Below are 19889 nucleotides of genomic sequence, written 5' to 3'. Positions count from 1 at the left end.
CTGAACCGGAGTAGACATGCTCAGCAGTTTCTAATTGTTCATATTTTACTGTGTTTGATAAGGGTTATACTTTATATAAACCCATCGTGGCATATCGACCAAACTAATGATAAACCACGATTATGGTCATTTTAAGTTCTCATCAATTTAACCCAACCTGGGAGACAAGCATTCTACCATTGATGTTATTATTGGTGCAAAAACTGAACCATTGCTGCTGTTGTCAATAGTCCAGTAACACATGATCCTCGGCCGGTTATTTAAAACCACATGCCTTTCAAAGCTTGTGTTAAATTGGTGAATAACCGGAGTGTTCAATGTGCGAATATCCAGCCTTTAAATGGGGCAATACCCGGATTGTTAAATGGGTCCGTGCCATTAAACAGCAGCGGGTTGTGGAAAGTAAATCAAACAGATTAGAGGATCACCTCATAATTCCCCAAACAGTGATCACGGGTTTACCACCGTAATCATCCACTTTCATTCATCTTGTTCTTCCAGGAAACATCCAAGTGCTGGCGACTAATGTAGTGATTATTGTATTGGGTTCGTCATTCAAAGACCATGACCAATTAGGCAGAGCGCATTAATCCATCGGGATGAAGAATCCTCTATTCAAGTTTCTGTTCAGTTGCTGGTTTTATCAGTAATCGGCCCCTCCATTGGTTCTCGCTGCGTCCGCAACAGATAGAAAGAAAGTGAGAGAAAGAGCGAGAGAGAGAGACCGGGGGAAAATCTGTTCCATTTCTGTCCCTTCCCTGTCGACCAACAATCCAAAGCCGGATGATTCCTCTTATCCCCACGTGTGGTTCCTGTGTTTGGGCAGAGGATGAAATTTAAAGCAGCCATTGCCAGGATATTACTGCCAGAGTTGGTGCAGTCCATGGATATTGCTGCCAGAGTTGGTGCAGTCCATGGATATTACTGCCAGAGTTGGTGCAGTCCATGGATATTACTGCCAGAGTTGGTGCAGTCCATGGATATTACTGCCAGAGTTGGTGCAGTCCATGGATATTGCTGCCAGAGTTGGTGCAGTCCATGGATATTACTGCCAGAGTTGGTGCAGTCCATGGATATTACTGCCAGAGTTGGTGGAGTCCATGGATATTACTGCCAGAGTTGGTGCAGTCCGTGGATATTGCTGCCAGAGTTGGTGCAGTCCATGGATATTACTGCCAGAGTTGGTGCAGTCCGTGGATATTACTGCCAGAGTTGGTACAGTCCATGGATATTGCTGCCAGAGTTGGTACAGTCCATGGATATTGCTGCCAGAGTTGGTACAGTCCATGGATATTACTGTCAGAGTTGGTGCAGTCCATGGATATTGCTGCAAGAGTTGGTGCAGTCCATGGATATGACTGCCAGAGTTGGTGCAGTCCATGGATATTACTGCCAGAGTTGGTGCAGTCCATGGATATTACTGCCAGAGTTGGTGGAGTCCATGGATATTACTGCCAGAGTTGGTACAGTCCATGGATATTACTGCCAGAGTTGGTGCAGTCCGTGGATATTACTGCCAGAGTTGGTGCAGTCCGTGGATATTGCTGCCAGAGTTGGTGCAGTTCATGGATATTACTGCCAGAGTTGGTGCAGTCCGTGGATATTACTGCCAGAGTTGGTACAGTCCGTGGATATTACTGCCAGAGTTGGTGCAGTCCGTGGATATTACTGCCAGAGTTGGTACAGTCCATGGATATTGCTGCCAGAGTTGGTACAGTCCATGGATATTGCTGCCAGAGTTGGTACAGTCCATGGATATTACTGTCAGAGTTGGTGCAGTCCATGGATATTGCTGCAAGAGTTGGTGCAGTCCATGGATATGACTGCCAGAGTTGGTGCAGTCCATGGATATTACTGCCAGAGTTGGTGCAGTCCATGGATATTACTGCCAGAGTTGGTGGAGTCCATGGATATTACTGCCAGAGTTGGTACAGTCCATGGATATTACTGCCAGAGTTGGTGCAGTCCGTGGATATTACTGCCAGAGTTGGTGCAGTCCGTGGATATTGCTGCCAGAGTTGGTGCAGTCCGTGGATATTACTGCCAGAGTTGGTACAGTCCGTGGATATTACTGCCAGAGTTGGTGCAGTCCGTGGATATTACTGTCAGAGTTGGTGCAGTCCATGGATATTTCTGCCAGAGTTGGTGCAGTCCATGGATATTACTGTCAGAGTTGGTGCAGTCCATGGATCTTACTGTCAGAGTTGGTACAGTCCATGGATATTGCTGCCAGAGTTGGTGCAGTCCATGGATATTGCTGCCAAAGTTGGTACAGTCCATGGATATTACTGCCAAAGTTGGTACAGTCCATGGATATTACTGTCTGAGTTGGTACAGTCCATGGATATTACTGCCAGAGTTGGTGCAGTCCAGGGCTCCAGAAGATGAGGCAGAGGATGTGAAAGAAGTGAAACTGAAAGTGCAGATATTAGTTTCATCGTGGGACAGGACCCATTACTGCGGCATGAACCTCTCACCTGAAGATTATTCCCACCAGAGTTCGCCCTGTGCGGCTTTAACGGTGCAAGTGGGCAGTGCGTGGGACATATATGGCAGCACAGCCTCGGGAAATGCCGGGCGGTGAGATTCGACCCTGACTTAGAGAAACTCATCCTTATACTTCTGATGGTTTGGACTGAAGTTTCAGGTACAATTATTACGCTGCAGAATGCATCCACTTATCTCTGTTACCTTTTGTCATTGGATACCTCCAACCCACCGTCTTACAGCAGCAGATGGGAGTTTTAAGGCAAAGCTTTAGTCGTACGTGTTCATCGGAGGCATGTGGGCGAGAATGTGAGTGTTGACTGGGTGAAAGGACCGGCAAGATAACTGTCATGTATTCAACCAGCATTGTAACCCATGTAGAAACTGACAAGTTGTACACTGAGAACAATGACCACTAGGTGATGAACTTATGGGAGACACTCCTAACCTGGACATTCAGGTCTAAAAGGGGAAGCTCCACCCACCTCCATCACTTGAGTGCTGTGGAATAAAGGACAGGTCACAGACTGATCTTCTCTCGATACTATACTGTATAGTAAGGATGTATCAATGGCGACGAGAAACTAGGATTTAAACCACGTGAGCATGGCCACGAGCAGAACGAGAGTGTTGTGGAATGGTTGGGACAGAGAATCAACATTGTCAAAGCAGCACGCAGTTCTCCAGGCAGACAAGGGCAATTGGGCATGCCCCAACATGTAGTCGAGCCCAGAGGGAGAGTTTGACAGAGACAATGGCTCACCGAACGGCGATTCAAGCCATTGCAAGGGACAATGCGGCCAGTAATGGAGCCATCAACACCTGTTAATGGCGCACTTAAGGACAGTCACAGAGGCAGTCAGAGACGATCGACTGGCAAGGAGCCTTTTGTTTCCAACAACAGCTCATGTTGGAGGTGTGGAGGCACACACTCAGCCGGAGTTTGCAGAGATGAGCAAAATACCTGCAGAAATGAATGCTGGGGGAAATCGGTGGAAGCTGAAGTTCAGCAAGTTCATGTGGAGCACATATACAGTTCATACAGCAGGACGCCACCGATAATGATAAAAGTGCTCCTCCATTGGCATCCCAGTATCAATGGAGCTAGACACGGGGGCCAGCCAGTCCCTGATGAGTATCAAACAGTTCGAAAAATTGTGGGCATCCAAGGCCAGGAGGCCAAAATTATCGCCGATTGACGCATAGCTACGGACTTACACAAAGGAGATCATTCAGGTGCTAGGCAGTGCCACGGTAGTCATGACCCACAAAGGTTCGGAGAACAGGTTGCCACTCTGGATTGTCCTGGGGGTCGGTCCCGCACTACTGGGGAGGAGTTGGCTTGCTGTCACGAACTGGAAATGGGACGATGTCTCTGCAATTTCCTCTGTGGATCGCGTTTCATGCTCACAGATCCTGGACAAATTTGACTCACTGTTTCAACCCGGCATTGGCACTTCCATGGGGGCCACGGTAGTGATTCACATAAACCCGGACGCCAGGCCAGTACACCACAAGGCCCGAGTGGTGCCATACGTGATGCAGGAAAAGATAGAAGGTGAATAGGGTCGCCTGCTGAGGGAAGACATCATCTCGCCAGTCGAATTCAGTGACTGGGCGAGCCCGATTGTGCCGGTGCTCAAGGCGGATGGGTCGGACACGCTATGTGGTGATTACAAGGCCATCATCAATCGGGTGTCACTCCAAGACCAGTACCCACTACCGAGAGAGGAGGACCTCTTTGCGACGCTATCCGGTGGCAAACCTTTTTCAAAATTGGACCTGATCTCAGCTTACATGACCCAGGAGCTGGCGAGTGAGTCGAAGAAGCTGACCACCATCACGACACACAAGGGGTTGTTTGAGTACAACAGATGTCCGTTCGGGATTCGCTCCACCGCCGCGATCTTCCAACGAAATATGGAAAGCCTCCTCAAGTCGATTCCAGGGACGATGGTTTTTCAGGACGACATCCTCATCACGGGTTACGAGACTGAAGAACACCTCCACAACCTGGAGGAGGTGCTACGCAGACTGGACCGGGTAGGGCTGCGACTGAAAAAGGCGAAGTGCATCTTCCTAGCTCCAGAGGTAGAATTCCTGGGGATGAGGCTAGGAGTAGACGGGATGAGCCCTACTGCGTCCAAGACGGAAGCGATCCAGAGAGCACCCAGACCCCGTAACACGACGGAGCTGCGTTTATTCCTGGGGCTCCCGAACTATTTGGTAACTTTCTTCCCAAATTGAGCACGCTGCTAGAGCCGCTACACGTGCTCCTAAGCAAAGGTCGCGAATGGGTCTGGGGGGACAGCCAGGAAAGGGCTTTTAATAGAGCACACAATTTGTTATGTTCCAACAATCTGTTAACGCGATATGACCCATGTAAGAAACTTGTGTTAACGTGCGATGCGTCGTCCTATGGTGTCGGGTGTGTGTTGCAGCAGGTCAATGCCAAGGGTCAGTTACAGCCGATAGCTTAGGCCTCCAGAAGTCTGTCCCAGGCAGAAAGGGGCTACGGGATGGCAGAAAAGGAGGTGCTTGCATGTGTATATGTGGTAAAGAAAATGCACCAGTACCTGTTTGGCAGGAAATTTGAGCTGGAGACAGATCACAAACCCCGAACGTCCCTTTTGGCCGACAACAAGGCCATAAATGCAATCGCATCGGCCCGCATACAGAGGTGGACACTCACGTTAGCCGCCTGTGACTATACAATTCGGCTCAGACCGGGCACTGAAAACTGCGCCGATGCACTAAGCAGGCTTCCACTAGCCACCACTGAGGGGGCCACCGAGCATGCTGCTGAGATGGTCATGGCTGTTGAAGCTTTCGGATGCGAAGGCTCACCTGTGACAGCCCGTCAGATTAAACCCGCTATTACCTTTATTCAAGAAATGTGTCCTGAATGGGGACTGGGCAGCCACGTACAGGACATGCCCTGAGGAATTTAAACTATTTCACAGGTGCAGGAATGAACCTTCGATTCAGGCCGATTGCCTACTGTGGGGAAACCGCGTAGTCATGCCCCAGATGGGCAGAGAGGTGTTCATCAGAGAACTCCACAATAAGCACCCGGGCATTGTCATGATGAAGGCAATTGCCAGGTTCACATGTTTGGTGGCCAGGGATAGACGCAGATCTGGAACTTTGTGTTTGCAGGTGCAACACGTGTGCCCAGCTGGGCAATGCGCCCAGGGAAGCCTCCCTTAGCCCCTGCTGCTGGCCCGTCAAGCCTTGGTCATGCATCCATGTGGATTACGCAGGTCCTTTCATGGGAAAAATGTTTTTGGTTGCAGTAGACGCCTACTCCAAATGGATCAAGTGTTACATTTTAAATTCAAGCACATCATCTGCCACACTAGAAAGTCTATGGTCAATGTTCGCCGCCCATGGTCTACTGGATGTCTTGGTCAGCAACAATGGCTCGTGCTTCACAAGCACTGAATTCCAGAACTTCATGGCAGGCAATGGAATTAACCATGTCAGAATGGCACCATTCAAACCGGCCTCAAACGGCCAGGCAGAACGAGCAGTGCAGATAATCAAACAGGGGATACTCGGAATCCAAGAGGGTTCCCGATAAAGCCGCTTATCATGCTTCCTGTTGGCCTACAGATCCCGAACACACTCGCTCACAGGGGTTCCAGCCACAGAGCTGCTAATAAAAAGGACGCTCAAAACCAGGTTATCCCTTATACACCCGACCATGAAAGAAATTGTCGAGAGCAGGCGCCAGTCACAATGCGACTACCATGACAGGAATGCGAGGGCGCGATGTATTGATGTAATTGACCCTGTCTTTATCCTCAACTACCCTGCAGGGCCCAAATGGATCGCAGGCACTGTGATTGCAAAATGGGGAGAATAGGATTCTGGTAGTTAAACTTACAAACGGACAAATCTGCCGCAAACACGTGGATCAAACAAAAATGAGGTTCAGCAACCCCATAGAAGAAGCAGAGGAAGAACACGATATAGAGTTCACTCCACCACAGGTGACCGAACACGGGAACCAAAGGGAGGAGAGCCCAGTCACTGTGGGCAGTCGGGACAGGGCTCAGGCACTGCAAACAGCAGACACTCAGGCCAGCGCCCAACAACCGGAGCCCCAACTCAGGCGCTCTACAAGAGAGCGTAAACCACCAGCGAGACTCAACCTGTGATCCCAATAAGACTTTCGGCGGGGGAGGTGATGTCATGTATTCAACCAGCATTGTAACCCATGTATAAACTGACAAGTTGTACACTGTGAGAACAATGACCACTAGGTGGCGAACTTGTGGGAGACACTCCTAACCTGGACCTTCAGGTATAAAAGGGGAAGCTCCACCCACCTTCATCACTTGAGTGCTATGGAATAAAGGACAGGTCACAGACTGACCTTCTCTCAAGCATGGGCCTCGTTTGCATTTTTAATGTAGAGTAAGGACATAGCAATAACTTTACTCTGAAGGATCAAACACACCGTTCTGGTTTTGGTGAAGAAGATAATCATTGATCTGAAGTGTGGGGTTGAAGACGTGGAAAATGCTGCCTGGTGTCATGGTCTAACAGGTCATTTGATTCAGCTTACAGTTTCTAAACCTTCCTGCTGTGTTGTTGGTGGCAAAACGGGAGCATGTGGATTAGTGAACTGTGGGCGAATGTCACCATGTGTACACCGACTTGCCGTCTGGTGTGATATTGGCTATTTGGGCAGAAATGCGGCGTTGTAAGCTCCGCGTCCCCTGTGTTAATCCTTCTAAAGGGCCCCGCAACTTCCGTGTGCAGGAAAACCCGGAGCTTGTGATCTGTCAAGGTATGCCTTGGTTATTATAGATCAGAATTTAAAAACAAAATGACGTGCAAATACTTAATATTTGTTTAATAAAATATTGGCACGGCTTAAAATGTTTCATATAATTTTTCAAAATATTAACTTTTATTGTATTTGTTTTCAGAAAGTGGTTTTTAATTAAATTTGAAAATCAGAACATTTATGCTCAGTAACATTTGTAGTTTAATTATTTGGGGGATTCGATTCGGAAACGGCTGTAATGGAATTCTCCATTTTGATAGGAGGACCATTCCCACGTGATCTCAGAGACGCTCCCAAACTGTCTGCATCCCTGGGATCAGTGGGTCTTTACATAGGCGACAGCTGTAGGCCCCAGACCAGAACTCTGTGCGGCCTGGGAACCTGGAGGTCTGCTTGGGAATATTTTGTGTGTCTGAGGTGTACTCCAGAGGTTCGCCTCCGACCGCAATTTCAGGACATTGCTTCACTGAAATGAAGATATCTCTGTGGGGTGGAGAATTGACATTGTAATTCATGCAATAATGAACATGCACCGCTGATAATACAAAGACTCATCTCATTGGATGACCAGAACTCCCTTCTCCATATAACCATAAACTCCCTTTAACTGCAGCTAGCAGCGATCTTCTAATTCTGGAACAGGCAACATTCCCCAACCTTTGATCATACACATGGCAAAGCTTCAGCAGCAATCAGCGATCTTCCTCCCTGATAGTGACAACCCAGAGTTGTTGTCATTTAACGGTGTGTTTTACCACTCAAACCTTAACAGGAAAATGTACTGGGGAAATATTCTGTTCTTCTCGAGATGAATATCGGCCATGTGGAGCAAAGGACGTCGGATAAGATAACTAACCCTCCATGTGTCTGTTGTGATGTCTACAACCCCACAATGCATTCTTCAATACACACATTTAGGACGTGCATCTTTGCCCTTTGTCCATCACTCACAGATTGCAAAGATTTCAGATCACCTTCCTGTAAATAATAATCTCAGCACAAAGGACTGGAGATCAGCTTGTGCGCTGGTTTCCCTCCCAGGGTTGAAATCAGCATTGTCTTCTCTATCCCTGCCCCAGTAACACAATTTTTCTCTCTATCCCTGCCCCAGTAACACAGGCACAAATGGCTGTCCTGTGGACTACCCTTTGGTTCTGTGTAGGTTCTGTAAAATTGGAGTTTCTTTGGCGAACACTGTGAATGGGAGAGCTGGTATGACTTGTATATGAAGCTCCTGTACTGAATTAAAACATAACGTGTTGCTAAAGAAGAAAATTAATGACTTAACATGTTACCATTCAGAAGAATGAGAGGTGACCTTATTGAAACAGATAAGATAATGAGGGGGCTCGACAAGGTGGATGCAGAGAGGATGTTTCCACTAATAGGGGAAACTAAAACTAGGTGACATAGATAGAATAAGGGGCTGCCCATTTAAAACTAAGATGAGGAGAAATTTTTTCTCTCAGAGGGTTGTAAATCTGTGGAATTCTCTGCCCCACAGAGCTGTGGAAGCTGGGTCATTGAATATATTTAAGGCGGAGATTGACAGAGTTTTGAGTAATAAGGGAGGGAAGGACACGGAAGTGGAGCTGAGTCCATGATCAGATCAGCCATGATCTTATTGAATGGTGGAGCAGGTTCGAGGGGCTGAATGGCTGCCTCCTGCTCCTATTTCTTATGTTCTTGTGACTAGAAAGGTTAAGTAAAGCTGACCCACCGCACATCAAGTTGGATCTGTTATTGAGCACGCGTTCCGTATATTCTCTGGGTTACAGCTTCACTGCTTATGAGGCAAAATACCGAATAAGTGCATAAGAACGCGAGAAATAAGAGCAGGAGTCGGCCATTCATCCCTTCGAGCTTGCTCCGTCGTACAATGAGAACATGGCTGATCTTCTGCCTCAACTCCACTTTCCCACACTATCCCCATATCCCACGATTCCCTTAAGATCCAAAAATCTGTTGATCTCTGTATTGAATATGCACAACGACTGAGCTGCCACTGCCATTTGTGGAATATAATCGCAAAGATTCACAACCCTCTGAGTGAAGAAATGTTTTCTCATCTCAGTAACTCGTGGGGTGCCCCAGGGATCAGTGCTGGGACTCCAACTATTTACAATCTATATTAACGACTTGGAAGAAGGGACCGAGTGTAACATTGCCACATTGACTGACGATACAAAGATGGGAGGAAAAGCAACGTGTGAGCTAGCAAAAAATCTGCAAAAGGACATAGACAGGCTAAGTGAGTGGGCAAACATTTGGCAGATGGAGTATAATGTTGGAAAGTGTGAAGTCATGCACTTTGGCAGAAAAAAATCAAAGAGCAAGTTATTATTTAAATGGAGAAAGATTGCAAAGTGCTGCAGTACAGCGGGACCTGGGGGTACTTGTGCATGAAACACAAAAGGTTAGTATGCAGGTACAGCAAGTGATCAGGAAGGCCAATGGAATCTTGGCCTTTATTGCAAAGGGGATGGAGTATAAAAGCAGGGAAATCTTGCTACAGTTATACAGGGTATTGGTGAGGCCACACCTGGAATACTGCGTGCAGTTTTGGTTTCCATATTTGCAAAAGGATATACCTGCTTTGTAGGCAGTTCAGTTAATGTTCACTAGGTTGATTACGGCAATGAGGGGGTTGACTTATGAGGAAAGGTTGAGTAGATTGGGCCTCTACTCATTGCAATTCAGAAAAATGAGAGGTGATCTTATCGAAACGTATAAGATCATGTTGGGGCTTGACAAGGTGAATGCAGAAAGGATGTTTCCACTGATGTGGGAGACTAGAACTAGGGGGCATAATCTTAGAATAAGGGGCCCCCCATTTAAAACTGAGATGATGAGAAATTTCTTCTCTCAGTTGGTTGTAAATCTTGGAATTCGCTGCCTCAGAGAGCTGTGGAAGCTGGGACATTGAATAAATTTAAGCCAGAAATAGATAGTTTCTTAAACGATAAGGAAATAATGGGTTATGGGGAGTGTGCAGGGAAGTATAATTGAGTCCATGATCGGATCAGCCATGATCCTATTCAATGGTGGAGCAGGTTCGAGGGGCAGTATGGCCATCCAATAAAGGTACTGCAGTTATCATGCGTGACTTTAATCTACATATTGATTGTGCTAGCCAAACTGGTAGCAATGAGATGGAGGAGGATTTCCTGGAGTGTATTAGGGATGGTCTTCTCGACCAATGTCTTGAGGAACCAACTAGAGTGATGGCCATCCTAGACTGGGTGATGTGTAATGAGAGAGGACTAATTAGCAATCTTGATGTGCGAGGCCCCTTGGGAAAGGGTGACCATAATATGATAGAATTCTTTATTAAGATGGAGAGTGTCACAGTTAATTCAGAGACTAGGGTCCTGAACTTCAGGAAAGGTAACTTCGATGGTATGAGATGTGAATTGGCTAGAATAGACAGGTGAGTGATACTTAAAGGGTTGATGGTGAATCAGCAAGGGCAAACATTTAAAGATCACATGGATGAACTTCAACAATTATACGTCCCTGTCTGGAGTAAAAATAAAACGGGGAAGGTGGCTCAACCGTGGCAAACAAAGGAAATTAAAGATAGTGTTAAATCCAAGGAAGAGGCATATAAATTCGCCAGAAAAAGCAGCAAACCTGAGGACTGGGAGAAATTTAGAATTCAGCAGAGGAGGACAAAGGGTTTAATTAGGAGGGGGAAAATAGAGTATAAAAGGAAGCTTGCTGGGTACATAAAAACTGACTGCAAAAGCTTCTATAGATATGTGAAGAGAAAAAGATTAGTGAAGACAAATGTAGGTCCCTTGCAGTCAGATTCAGGTGAATTTATAATGGAGATAAAAGAATTGGCGGACCAGTTGAACAAATACTTTGGTTCTGTCTTCATGAAGGAAGACACAAATAACCTTCCGGAAATACTAGGGGACCGAGGATCTAGTGAGAAAGAAGAACTGAAGGAAATCCTTATTAAGCGGGAAATTGTGTTAGGGAAATTGATGGGATTGAAGGCCGATAAATCCCCGGGGCCAGATAGTCTGCATCCCAGAGTACTTAAGGAAGTGGCCCCAGAAATAGTGAGGATGTTTTTTGAAGATGTAACGAGTAGAGTGGACAAGGGAGAACCAGTGGATGTGGTGTATTTGGACTTTCAAAAGGCTTTTGGCAAGGTCCCACACAAGAGATTGATGTGCAAAATTAAAGCACATGGTATTGGGGGTAATGTACTGATATGGATAGAGAACTGGTTGGCAGACAGGAAGCAGAGAGTCGGGATAAAGGGGTCCTTTTCAGAATGGTAGGCAGTGACTAGTGGGGTGCCGCAGGGCTCAGTGCTGGGACCCCAGCTCTTTACAATATACATTAACGATTTAGCTGAAGGAATTGACTGTAATATCTCCAAGTTTGCAGATCACTCTCAACTGGGTGGCGATGTGAGCTGTGAGGAGGATGCTTAGAGGCTGCAGGGTGAATTGGACAGGTTAGATGAGTGGGCAAACGCATGGCAGATGCAGGAGAATGTGGATAAATGTGAGGTTATCCACTTGGGTGGCAAAAACTCGAAGGCAGAATATTATCTGAATGGTGGAAGATTAGGAAAAGGGGAGGTGCAACGAGACCTGGGTGTCATGGTACATCAGTCATTGAAAGTTGGCATGCAGGTACAGCAGGTGGAGATGAAGTCAAATGCTGTGTTGGCCTTCATAGCTAGGGGATTTGAGTATAGGAGCAGGGTGGTCTTACTGCAGTTGTGCAGGGCCTTAGTGAGGCCTCACCTGGAGTATTGTGTTAAGTTTTGGTCTCCTAATCTGAGGAAGGATGTTCTTGCTATTGAGGGAGTGCAGCGAAGGTTCACCAGACTAATTTCCAGGATGGCAGGACTGACATATGAGAAGAGATTGGATCGACTGGGCCTGTATTCACTGGAGTTTGGAAGGATGAGAGGGGATCTCATCGAAACATTTAAAATTCTGACAGGTTAGATGCAGGAAGAATGTTCCCGATGTTGGGGCAGTCCAGTACCAGGGAACATAGTCTAAGGATAATGGGTAAGTCATTTAGGACTGAGATGAGGAGAAACCTCTTCACTCAGAGAATTGTTAACCTGTGGAATTCCCGACCGCAGAGTGTTGTTGATGCCAGTTCATTGGATGTATTCAAGAGGGAGTGAGATGTGGCACTTACGGCTAAAAGGATCAAGGGGTATGGAGAGAAAGCAGGAAAGGGGTACTGAGGTGAATGATCAGCCATGATCTTATTGAATGATGGTGCAGGCTCAAAGGGCCGAATGGCCTACTCCTGCACCTGTTTTCCATGTTTCTATGTTTCTATACTTAATATAGGGTGGCCAGTTCACATCAGGGCAGCATGGACCGTTGGTCACAGACCAACTGATGAAAAGTGCAAATGATAAAGGAGAAAACTACTGAAACTCTCGTTGACACAGGCATGTCTTTCAAATCCTCAGCTGGGGATGAGTTTTGCTCTTGGTACTTATATTCCACTTTGTCAAATGCTGTTCTTTACTCGATCTGAACTTCACGTCTTCCTGCCCTTTCATTTTTTCATTGAGGTGTTCAATCCCACCCTTTCCCTTTCCCTTTGCTCTCCTTGAACCTTTGTTGGTTTCTCTCTGTTCCATCACCATTCCAGGTGTTACTGCGTCGGTTCGTAGTGCATAAAATGGTCATGTGACCAAATGCTCTCAGAACTCAACAGGAGCCCGATAATTTCAGCCGAACATCACGCACTGCTTGTAGCGCAAGATTGTGTGTGTGAGAGCGGTTATATCTTCAGATCCTCAGTGGGATTACTTATGGAGTGCACAGCTCGCAGTCTGGACGCAAACCGCTCATATTTCCGCTCATATTGCCCTGTCAATATCCACCGTGAGGCTCGGTAATTGCAAACGGAACATTCCTGAAAGCAAAGAGCTGTTTCCAAAACCGAAAAACGTGCAGACCGAATGCACTATTTCCTCTTCACACTTCAGACTGCACTTCCTCAGCGGGGACAATGCAAGAAATACACAGCCATCAACAATTGAATAATCGGTGTTTGTAACACAGTAGGAGGCCATTCTGTCCAGCACATATCTGCCAGCGGTTTGTTGGAGTAATCGAACACTACTCCCTCTGCTCTGCCCTCTCCCTCCATAGTCTTGTGTCTTCATCTGAGTCAAATATTGCTCACTTTTGCCTCAGAAGTTGCAGTGGTGTCTGCCTCAAGTACTTCCTGTCGACAATCATTCCCTTCCCCAAAAACTCCTCCTGTACAAACATCATTTATTATCTCCTCTTACTCTCTTAATGTTTGTATAAACAGTGGAATAGTGTTTCCAGATTATACAACATAAGAACATAAGAAATAGGAGCAGGAGTAGGCCATACGGCCCTCAATAAGATCATGGCTGATCCGATCATGGACTCAGCTCCACTTCCCCGCCCGCTCCCCATAACCCCTTATCCCCTTATCGTTTAAGAAACTATTTCTGTCTTAAATTTATTCAACGCCCCAGCTTCCACAGCTCTCTGAGTCAGCGAATTCCACAGATTTACAACCCTCTGAGAGAAGAAATTTTTCCTCAGCTCTGTTTTAGATGGGCGGCCCCTTATTCTAAGATCATGCCCTCTAGTTCTAGTCTCCCCCATCAGTGGAAACATCCTCTCTGCATCCACCTTGTCAAGTCCCCTCATAATCTTATACGTTTCAATAAGATTACCTCTCATTCTTCTGAACTCCAATGAGTAAAGGCCCAACCAACTCAACCTTTCCTCATAAGTCAACATAGAAACATAGAAACATAGAAAATAGATGCAGGTGTAGGCCATTCGGCCCTTCGAACTTGCACCACTATTCAATATGATCATGGCTGATCATTCACCTCAGTACCCCTTTCCTGCTTTCTCTCCAAACCCTTTGATCCCTTTAGCCGTGAGGGCCATATCTAACTCCCACTTGAATATATCGAATGAACTGGCATCAACAACTATCTGCAGTAGGGAATTCCACAGGTTCACAACTCTCTGAATGAGGAAATTTCTCTTCATCTCTGTCCTAAATGGCTTACCCCTTATCCTTAGACTATGTCCCCTGGTTCTGGACTTTCCAAACATTGGGAACATTCTTCCTGCATTTAAACTGTCCAGTCCCATCAACCCGCTCCTCTCCGGAATCAACCTAGTGAACCTTCTCCGAACTGCCTCCAAAGCAAGTATATCCTTTCATAAATATAAAAACCAAAACTGCATGCAGTATTCCAGGTGTGGCCTCACCAATACCCTGTATAATTGTAGCAAGACTTCCCTGCTTTTATACTCCATTCCCTTTGTAATAATGGCCAAGATTCCATTGGTCTTCCTGATCACTTGCTGTATTTGCATACTATTCTTTTGTGTTTCATGCACAAGTACCCCCAGGTCCCGCTGCATTGCAACATTTTGCAACCTTTCTCCATTTAAATAATAACTTGCTCTTTGATTTTTCAGCCAAAGTGCATGACCTCACACTTTCCAACATTATACCCCATCTGCCAAATTTTTGCCCACTCACTTAGCTTGGGGCAACTGTGCGACCAGACTGCTTCCAGGCATCCACAATGAAGCACTCTTTATTTTGGAAAAGTAAAACTGAGAGTGGACAAGTTCCAACCTGGTCAGAGCAATCTGAAGCTTTAATTCATTGACACCCTAGTTAAAGATGTCTTGTAACATGTGCCTGCGTCAGTCTCTGTGGCACAATGGGTTAGTGTGTTCTGCTATTAACCGAAAGGTTGGTGGTTAGAGCCCACCCTGGGACAAAGCCTTTAACTGTTAATTTTCCCTCTGAGGATTCAGTGCCCCACAGTTCCAGGTTGTCAATGTGCATTTTGGCTGCGCGAATATATTCCGCAAACATTGCCAGCTGCGCTGTTATCCAGTGAGTTCCCACTCCAATACATTTGGGAGCATTCAGTTCAAGTAAAACGATTAAAAAAATAGACTGATCATGTTCCTGCAGCAAACGCATTGGAAATAAATGTCGTCATTGGGTTTGAAGATACTGTTGGAAATTGATTCTATGGATACATATAAATAACTGGAACATGCCATCGCACCATGTGACACGATATTTAATTTCTGGCTATTGCACAGATGGTATTAGGAGAAACAATTCAGAACACGCTGGATAATTTGAATTATATTTTACCTGCATCTAATAATGAATATTTGTTGAAGAGAAATGCACCATCTCCGTTTTGTCATTTGATCTCTCCTGCCTTCCACCCTGCTCTCCCCCATTTCCCTGCACTTACTTAAAACATGTTGCAACTCGAACATTTCCCAGTTCTGGAATTGAACTCGGGACCTCCAGCGGGAGTTTAAAGACTCTGTAGTGGATATTTATCTCCGTGTGACTTCTGCCATTTGGAACGGTAAATGTTTGTTAAAGAGAGTCAGTGCAGAAGATTCAACATTTCACTTTATTCCTGAACACTGCCTTCTTACTTGAGGACAAAACGTTTCAAACAGTGCATTCCAGATCGTAACACCTCGCTGAGTAAAAATATACCTCCTCTCCCTACATCCACCGCCCCGGATTTTTCCTTTTACCAATTATCTTATGTCTGTGTCCTCTGGTTACCGACACTCCTGCCCGTGGAAACAGTTTCCCCATAATTCTGAAAACCTCTATTAAATTTCCCCTTAACTGTGATTACTGGGGTTCAATGTGGGGAAGGGTCAGTTCATCCACTTTGCACCGAAGAATGATCGGCCGGGGCATGATCTAAAAACATTATGTTCGAGAATATTTTTTCTGTGCAGTAGCCGGTCCTGTTAATTTCAACAAAAGTTGCACCGGATTCCTGGAGTCATAAGCACTTAAAATTTAAACCATTTTCCTAAAATACAGTGTGTAAATGAGATAGGGATAAAAGTTCATCACATGAAAAGAAAAAATAAATGATTGAAGCCACCACTGTCCCTCAGTAACCACATTATTATTTTTTTCATTCTGCAAAAGAAAGTTATCAGTCAATTGATGGTGATTAAATGAATTCTTATTTTTCACATTAGCTGCATGTCATCAATTATATACGGGTTTTAGTTTGATAATCGTGTTGTAAATATTATCTCCCTGACAAAGAATCGAACCTGTGTTGCAATGGTGCAAGGGGTGGATTCAGCAAATCATTTGAATATGATCTCAAAGTTGCGTGAATTTATGATCACGGTTACAATTTGTTTTGGTGTGAATCAAGTGGATTGAAAATGACAATAATGTCACCAACTATAACGATGCAGCAATAAAACAATTTATAATTTGCTGGTGGTCTAGTGGTAAGGGCTTGGTGATCCCACTGCTCTGTCCTGGGTTTGATTCCCACCTGGGAAGTTGCACTTTTAATTCAAAACCTTACAAAAACAAGAATTCATCTATTTCACAAATCTATATGCAAATCATGTATTACAAAAAGAATGATTGATTTAAACATTATTATGTTCTATGAAATTATTATAATCTATGAAATTCTTTTGTAAAACTTCAACCATTTATTATGCCCTGAGCATGTTTTTATCCCTATCTCATTGGGGTTAATTTGGTGCAAATGATGAACCAGGGCACTGGGTGAGGCAAAGGTTTCCGTAGTGTAGCGGTAATCACGTTTGCCTCACACATGAAATGTCCCCGGCGCGTGCTTTATTTTAGAATATATTTGCTGTAAAATAAATTGAACAGAAGTAGCCCCAGGTTCCCTGTCTGATGAGCAATGAACATTTTAAATCTCCGAAAATACAGAGTGTGTAAATTCAGATCGGGAATAACATTTCATCCTGCAATTATTAAAGTTCAGTTATTGAAGTTTCGACTATCCTTCAGTCACATTCCGAACTCGAGCTCCCTCTGTGAGCGCCTAACCATTAAACGAGCAGGACACACGTTATAGAGTTTAATTCTGGACTTAATATTTTCTTTGCTGTTTCACAATAACCAGATCTATGCTCCAAAACCCATCTCACTGTTTCCCGGTGTCAAGCAGAGAAACACATGGGACCGAATCAGTGACTTTGCTTTTTCGACCCTGTCTTCTGAAGCGCCGCACGGTCCCACTCCGACAGTCAATGAGCTGTTGGGACGTTAGTGTATCCAGGCTGTGGGTGACCACTCCGAGCGCAGCAGAGGGGTTTCTGCATTCGTTCTGGGTTGGGACAGTATTTCCCCTTCTCTCTTCCTCTTGTCTGTATCCCTGTGCTTTGGTTTCTGCAGTTATTCCCCGGCCTTATTTTATGTGTTTAAAGCGGAACAAAAGATGAAGTGACGACACTCTGGACCAATTTCGTGAAGTGAAATAAGGAGCAATTAAAGAATAAGGGAGAAGCCACTGTCGCCCTTTTGACAGGAGAATAACCTCGCCCATGGCTGTTCATCCACAGCAAGTTTAAACATAATCTTCCTGCCCGGGATCCTTTCGCGTAGAAAGCAAACGTGATAAGGGCTCCACTGCGGAAACCGCTCTGACCAGAAGTACAGCAGAGGGCAGCTGACCAGTGAATGCCTTCTGTGCTGATCGGGAATGTGTTGGCTCACCTTAAACAACTTCTGTCCCTCACTGACAGCTGTGAATCCTTCTCCTCCGCTGCCCTTTACACAAACATGTCACTGATCCCCACCCACCACCCCACATCCCCATCGTGTTATCTTCCATGTTAGCACAGTGGGTTCGCGGAGACACCTACTCTCTCCTCGCGGTTAGTGAACTCAGTCAGTCTGTAAAATTAAAGGGAAACAAGTGTCCCGCAAAGGGCAGGGGAAGGAAGAGAGTCTGTAACCTGGGTTTAATTGTTTGTCAAAGGCTACCCGTCCTGTTGTCTATTTCCAGCAGTTTCCAACTTTCACAGGTGGAGATACCGGTCCTGGACCATGCTCCTAAAATACAATGAGGTCGGGATAAAAGTTCCTCACGTACTCAGGGCAAAATCAATGATTGAAGTTCTACAATGGATTAATGAATGATGTTTAAATCAATGAATCTTTTTTTCCACATGCGATGCACATAACTCTTTCTTATAAGGTTTTAATTTTGATGGAAGTGCAATTTCCCTGGCCGGAAATTGACCCAGTGCCGCGGTGGTGAGAGCGCCGAATCCTAATCACTGGACCACCAGGGAACGCTGCATTGCTGCATCGCTGCATCGTAATGCTTGGTGTCATTATTGTCCTTTTCTTTAAACATAATAACTTAATTTATTTCTAGTCGGCTGGATGGCAGAACATGATCCAAAAATGTAATTGTTTTACTTGAGCTGAATGCTCAGTAAAGTATTGGAGTGGGAACTCACTGGATAACAGCACAGCTGGCAATGTTTGCAGAATATATTCGTGCAGCCAAAACGCACAATGACAACCTGGATCTGTGCGGCACCGAATCCTCGGGGAAAAACAGTTAAAGGCTTCACCCCTGGGTGGGCTCAAACCACCAACCTTTCGGATAAAAACCGAATGCACTAACCCATTACATCACAGAGACTGATGGAAGAACATGTTGCAAGACATGCAAAACCAGGGTGTCAGTCAGTTAAAGCTTTGGATTGCTCCGACCGGGATGGAACTTGTCCACTCTCAGTTGTACTTTTCACAAATAAAGTGTGGGACATTCATTGTGGATGCGTGGAAGCAGTCTGGTCCCGCACACTGCAGACACTTCCATGTCACCGCCAACCAGCTCTCCCACAACCGGTGTGATCTACCTTCCAGCCTTCCGGTGCCTTGTCTGTGACGAAGTATTCTGATTGTCCCGAAGCCGGTAGTAGGTTTTAATTCCTTTTCAGCTTCTGACTGCGGATATTGCTGTGATTAAATGCAAACAAAATGCTTACAGGGACAGTTGGATTCACCGTTTCTTTGCTTGGTGAAATTTCAAAGATTGAAAGCGACGCACATCAACCCCAAACCTCGTCACCTACTCGCTAACCGCTACACGCTGCTCCCGTGAGATGGAAGCCCAGTTGCTGTTTCAAGCTTGAATAGAGGTACAAGCAGAACTCATTCAAAGAAAGTCCAAGTCCCTGAGGCACCTGATTATTTGCACCGAACTCCTTCGCAAAGAGTTGAGGTTCGTGTGGGGTGATTTGGGCACATCTTTCCCCACACTACAACACTTCAAACATAACTCAACGGCTGTAAAGCGCTTTGGGGCGTCATGAGTTCCTGAAAGGCGCTGCAGATATGCAAGTCCTTCTTTGCAAAAGAATGGGCTCGTCCGGGATTTGAACCCGGAATCTCTCGCGAATTTACAATATCAACCCCGAAGCGAAAATCATACCCCTAGACCAACGAGCCAACTATTTGATTAGCACGGCGATAAGGTGTAACTATTATAAAAGCATATTTTGTGTATGTTGCTATTCTTGGTTGGAGGAGCAGTTGAGACGGAATCAGTGACTTTGACTTTTCAACCTGTGTTCTGAAGCGCCGCACGGTCCCACTCCGACAGTCAATGAGCTGTTGGGACGTTAGTGTATCCAGGCTGCGGGTGGCCACCCCGAGCGCAGCAGAGGGGTTTCTGCATTAGTTCTGGGTGGGGACAGTATCTTTCCCCTTCTCTCTAGCTCTTGCCGATATCCCTGTG

General features: G+C 45.7%; 1 protein-coding gene and 1 non-coding gene across 2 annotated transcripts in view; both read right to left on the bottom strand.

The window, feature by feature from the left end:
- Positions 1 to 19069, bottom strand: part of LOC139248812 (probable G-protein coupled receptor 139) — a gene marked incomplete at its 5' end in the record, with an annotated part of 78119 nt that extends 59050 nt beyond the window's left edge. The window contains one exon of the mRNA XM_070872191.1: positions 19009 to 19069. Within this exon, the coding sequence (XP_070728292.1) occupies positions 19009 to 19069 (61 nt within the window). The remainder of the gene's footprint in view (positions 1 to 19008) is intronic.
- Positions 19070 to 19512: 443 nt separating this feature from the next.
- Positions 19513 to 19600, bottom strand: trnap-cgg (transfer RNA proline (anticodon CGG)). Its single transcript is given in 2 exon segments — positions 19513 to 19548; positions 19565 to 19600. It is a non-coding gene; the product is annotated as a tRNA-Pro (tRNA).
- Positions 19601 to 19889: the final 289 nt, after the last annotated feature.

Source organism: Pristiophorus japonicus, unplaced genomic scaffold (assembly GCF_044704955.1).
Source record: "Pristiophorus japonicus isolate sPriJap1 unplaced genomic scaffold, sPriJap1.hap1 HAP1_SCAFFOLD_296, whole genome shotgun sequence".
Classification (NCBI taxonomy): Eukaryota; Metazoa; Chordata; class Chondrichthyes; family Pristiophoridae; genus Pristiophorus; species Pristiophorus japonicus.
This window is presented reverse-complemented; position numbering and strand designations above follow the sequence as displayed.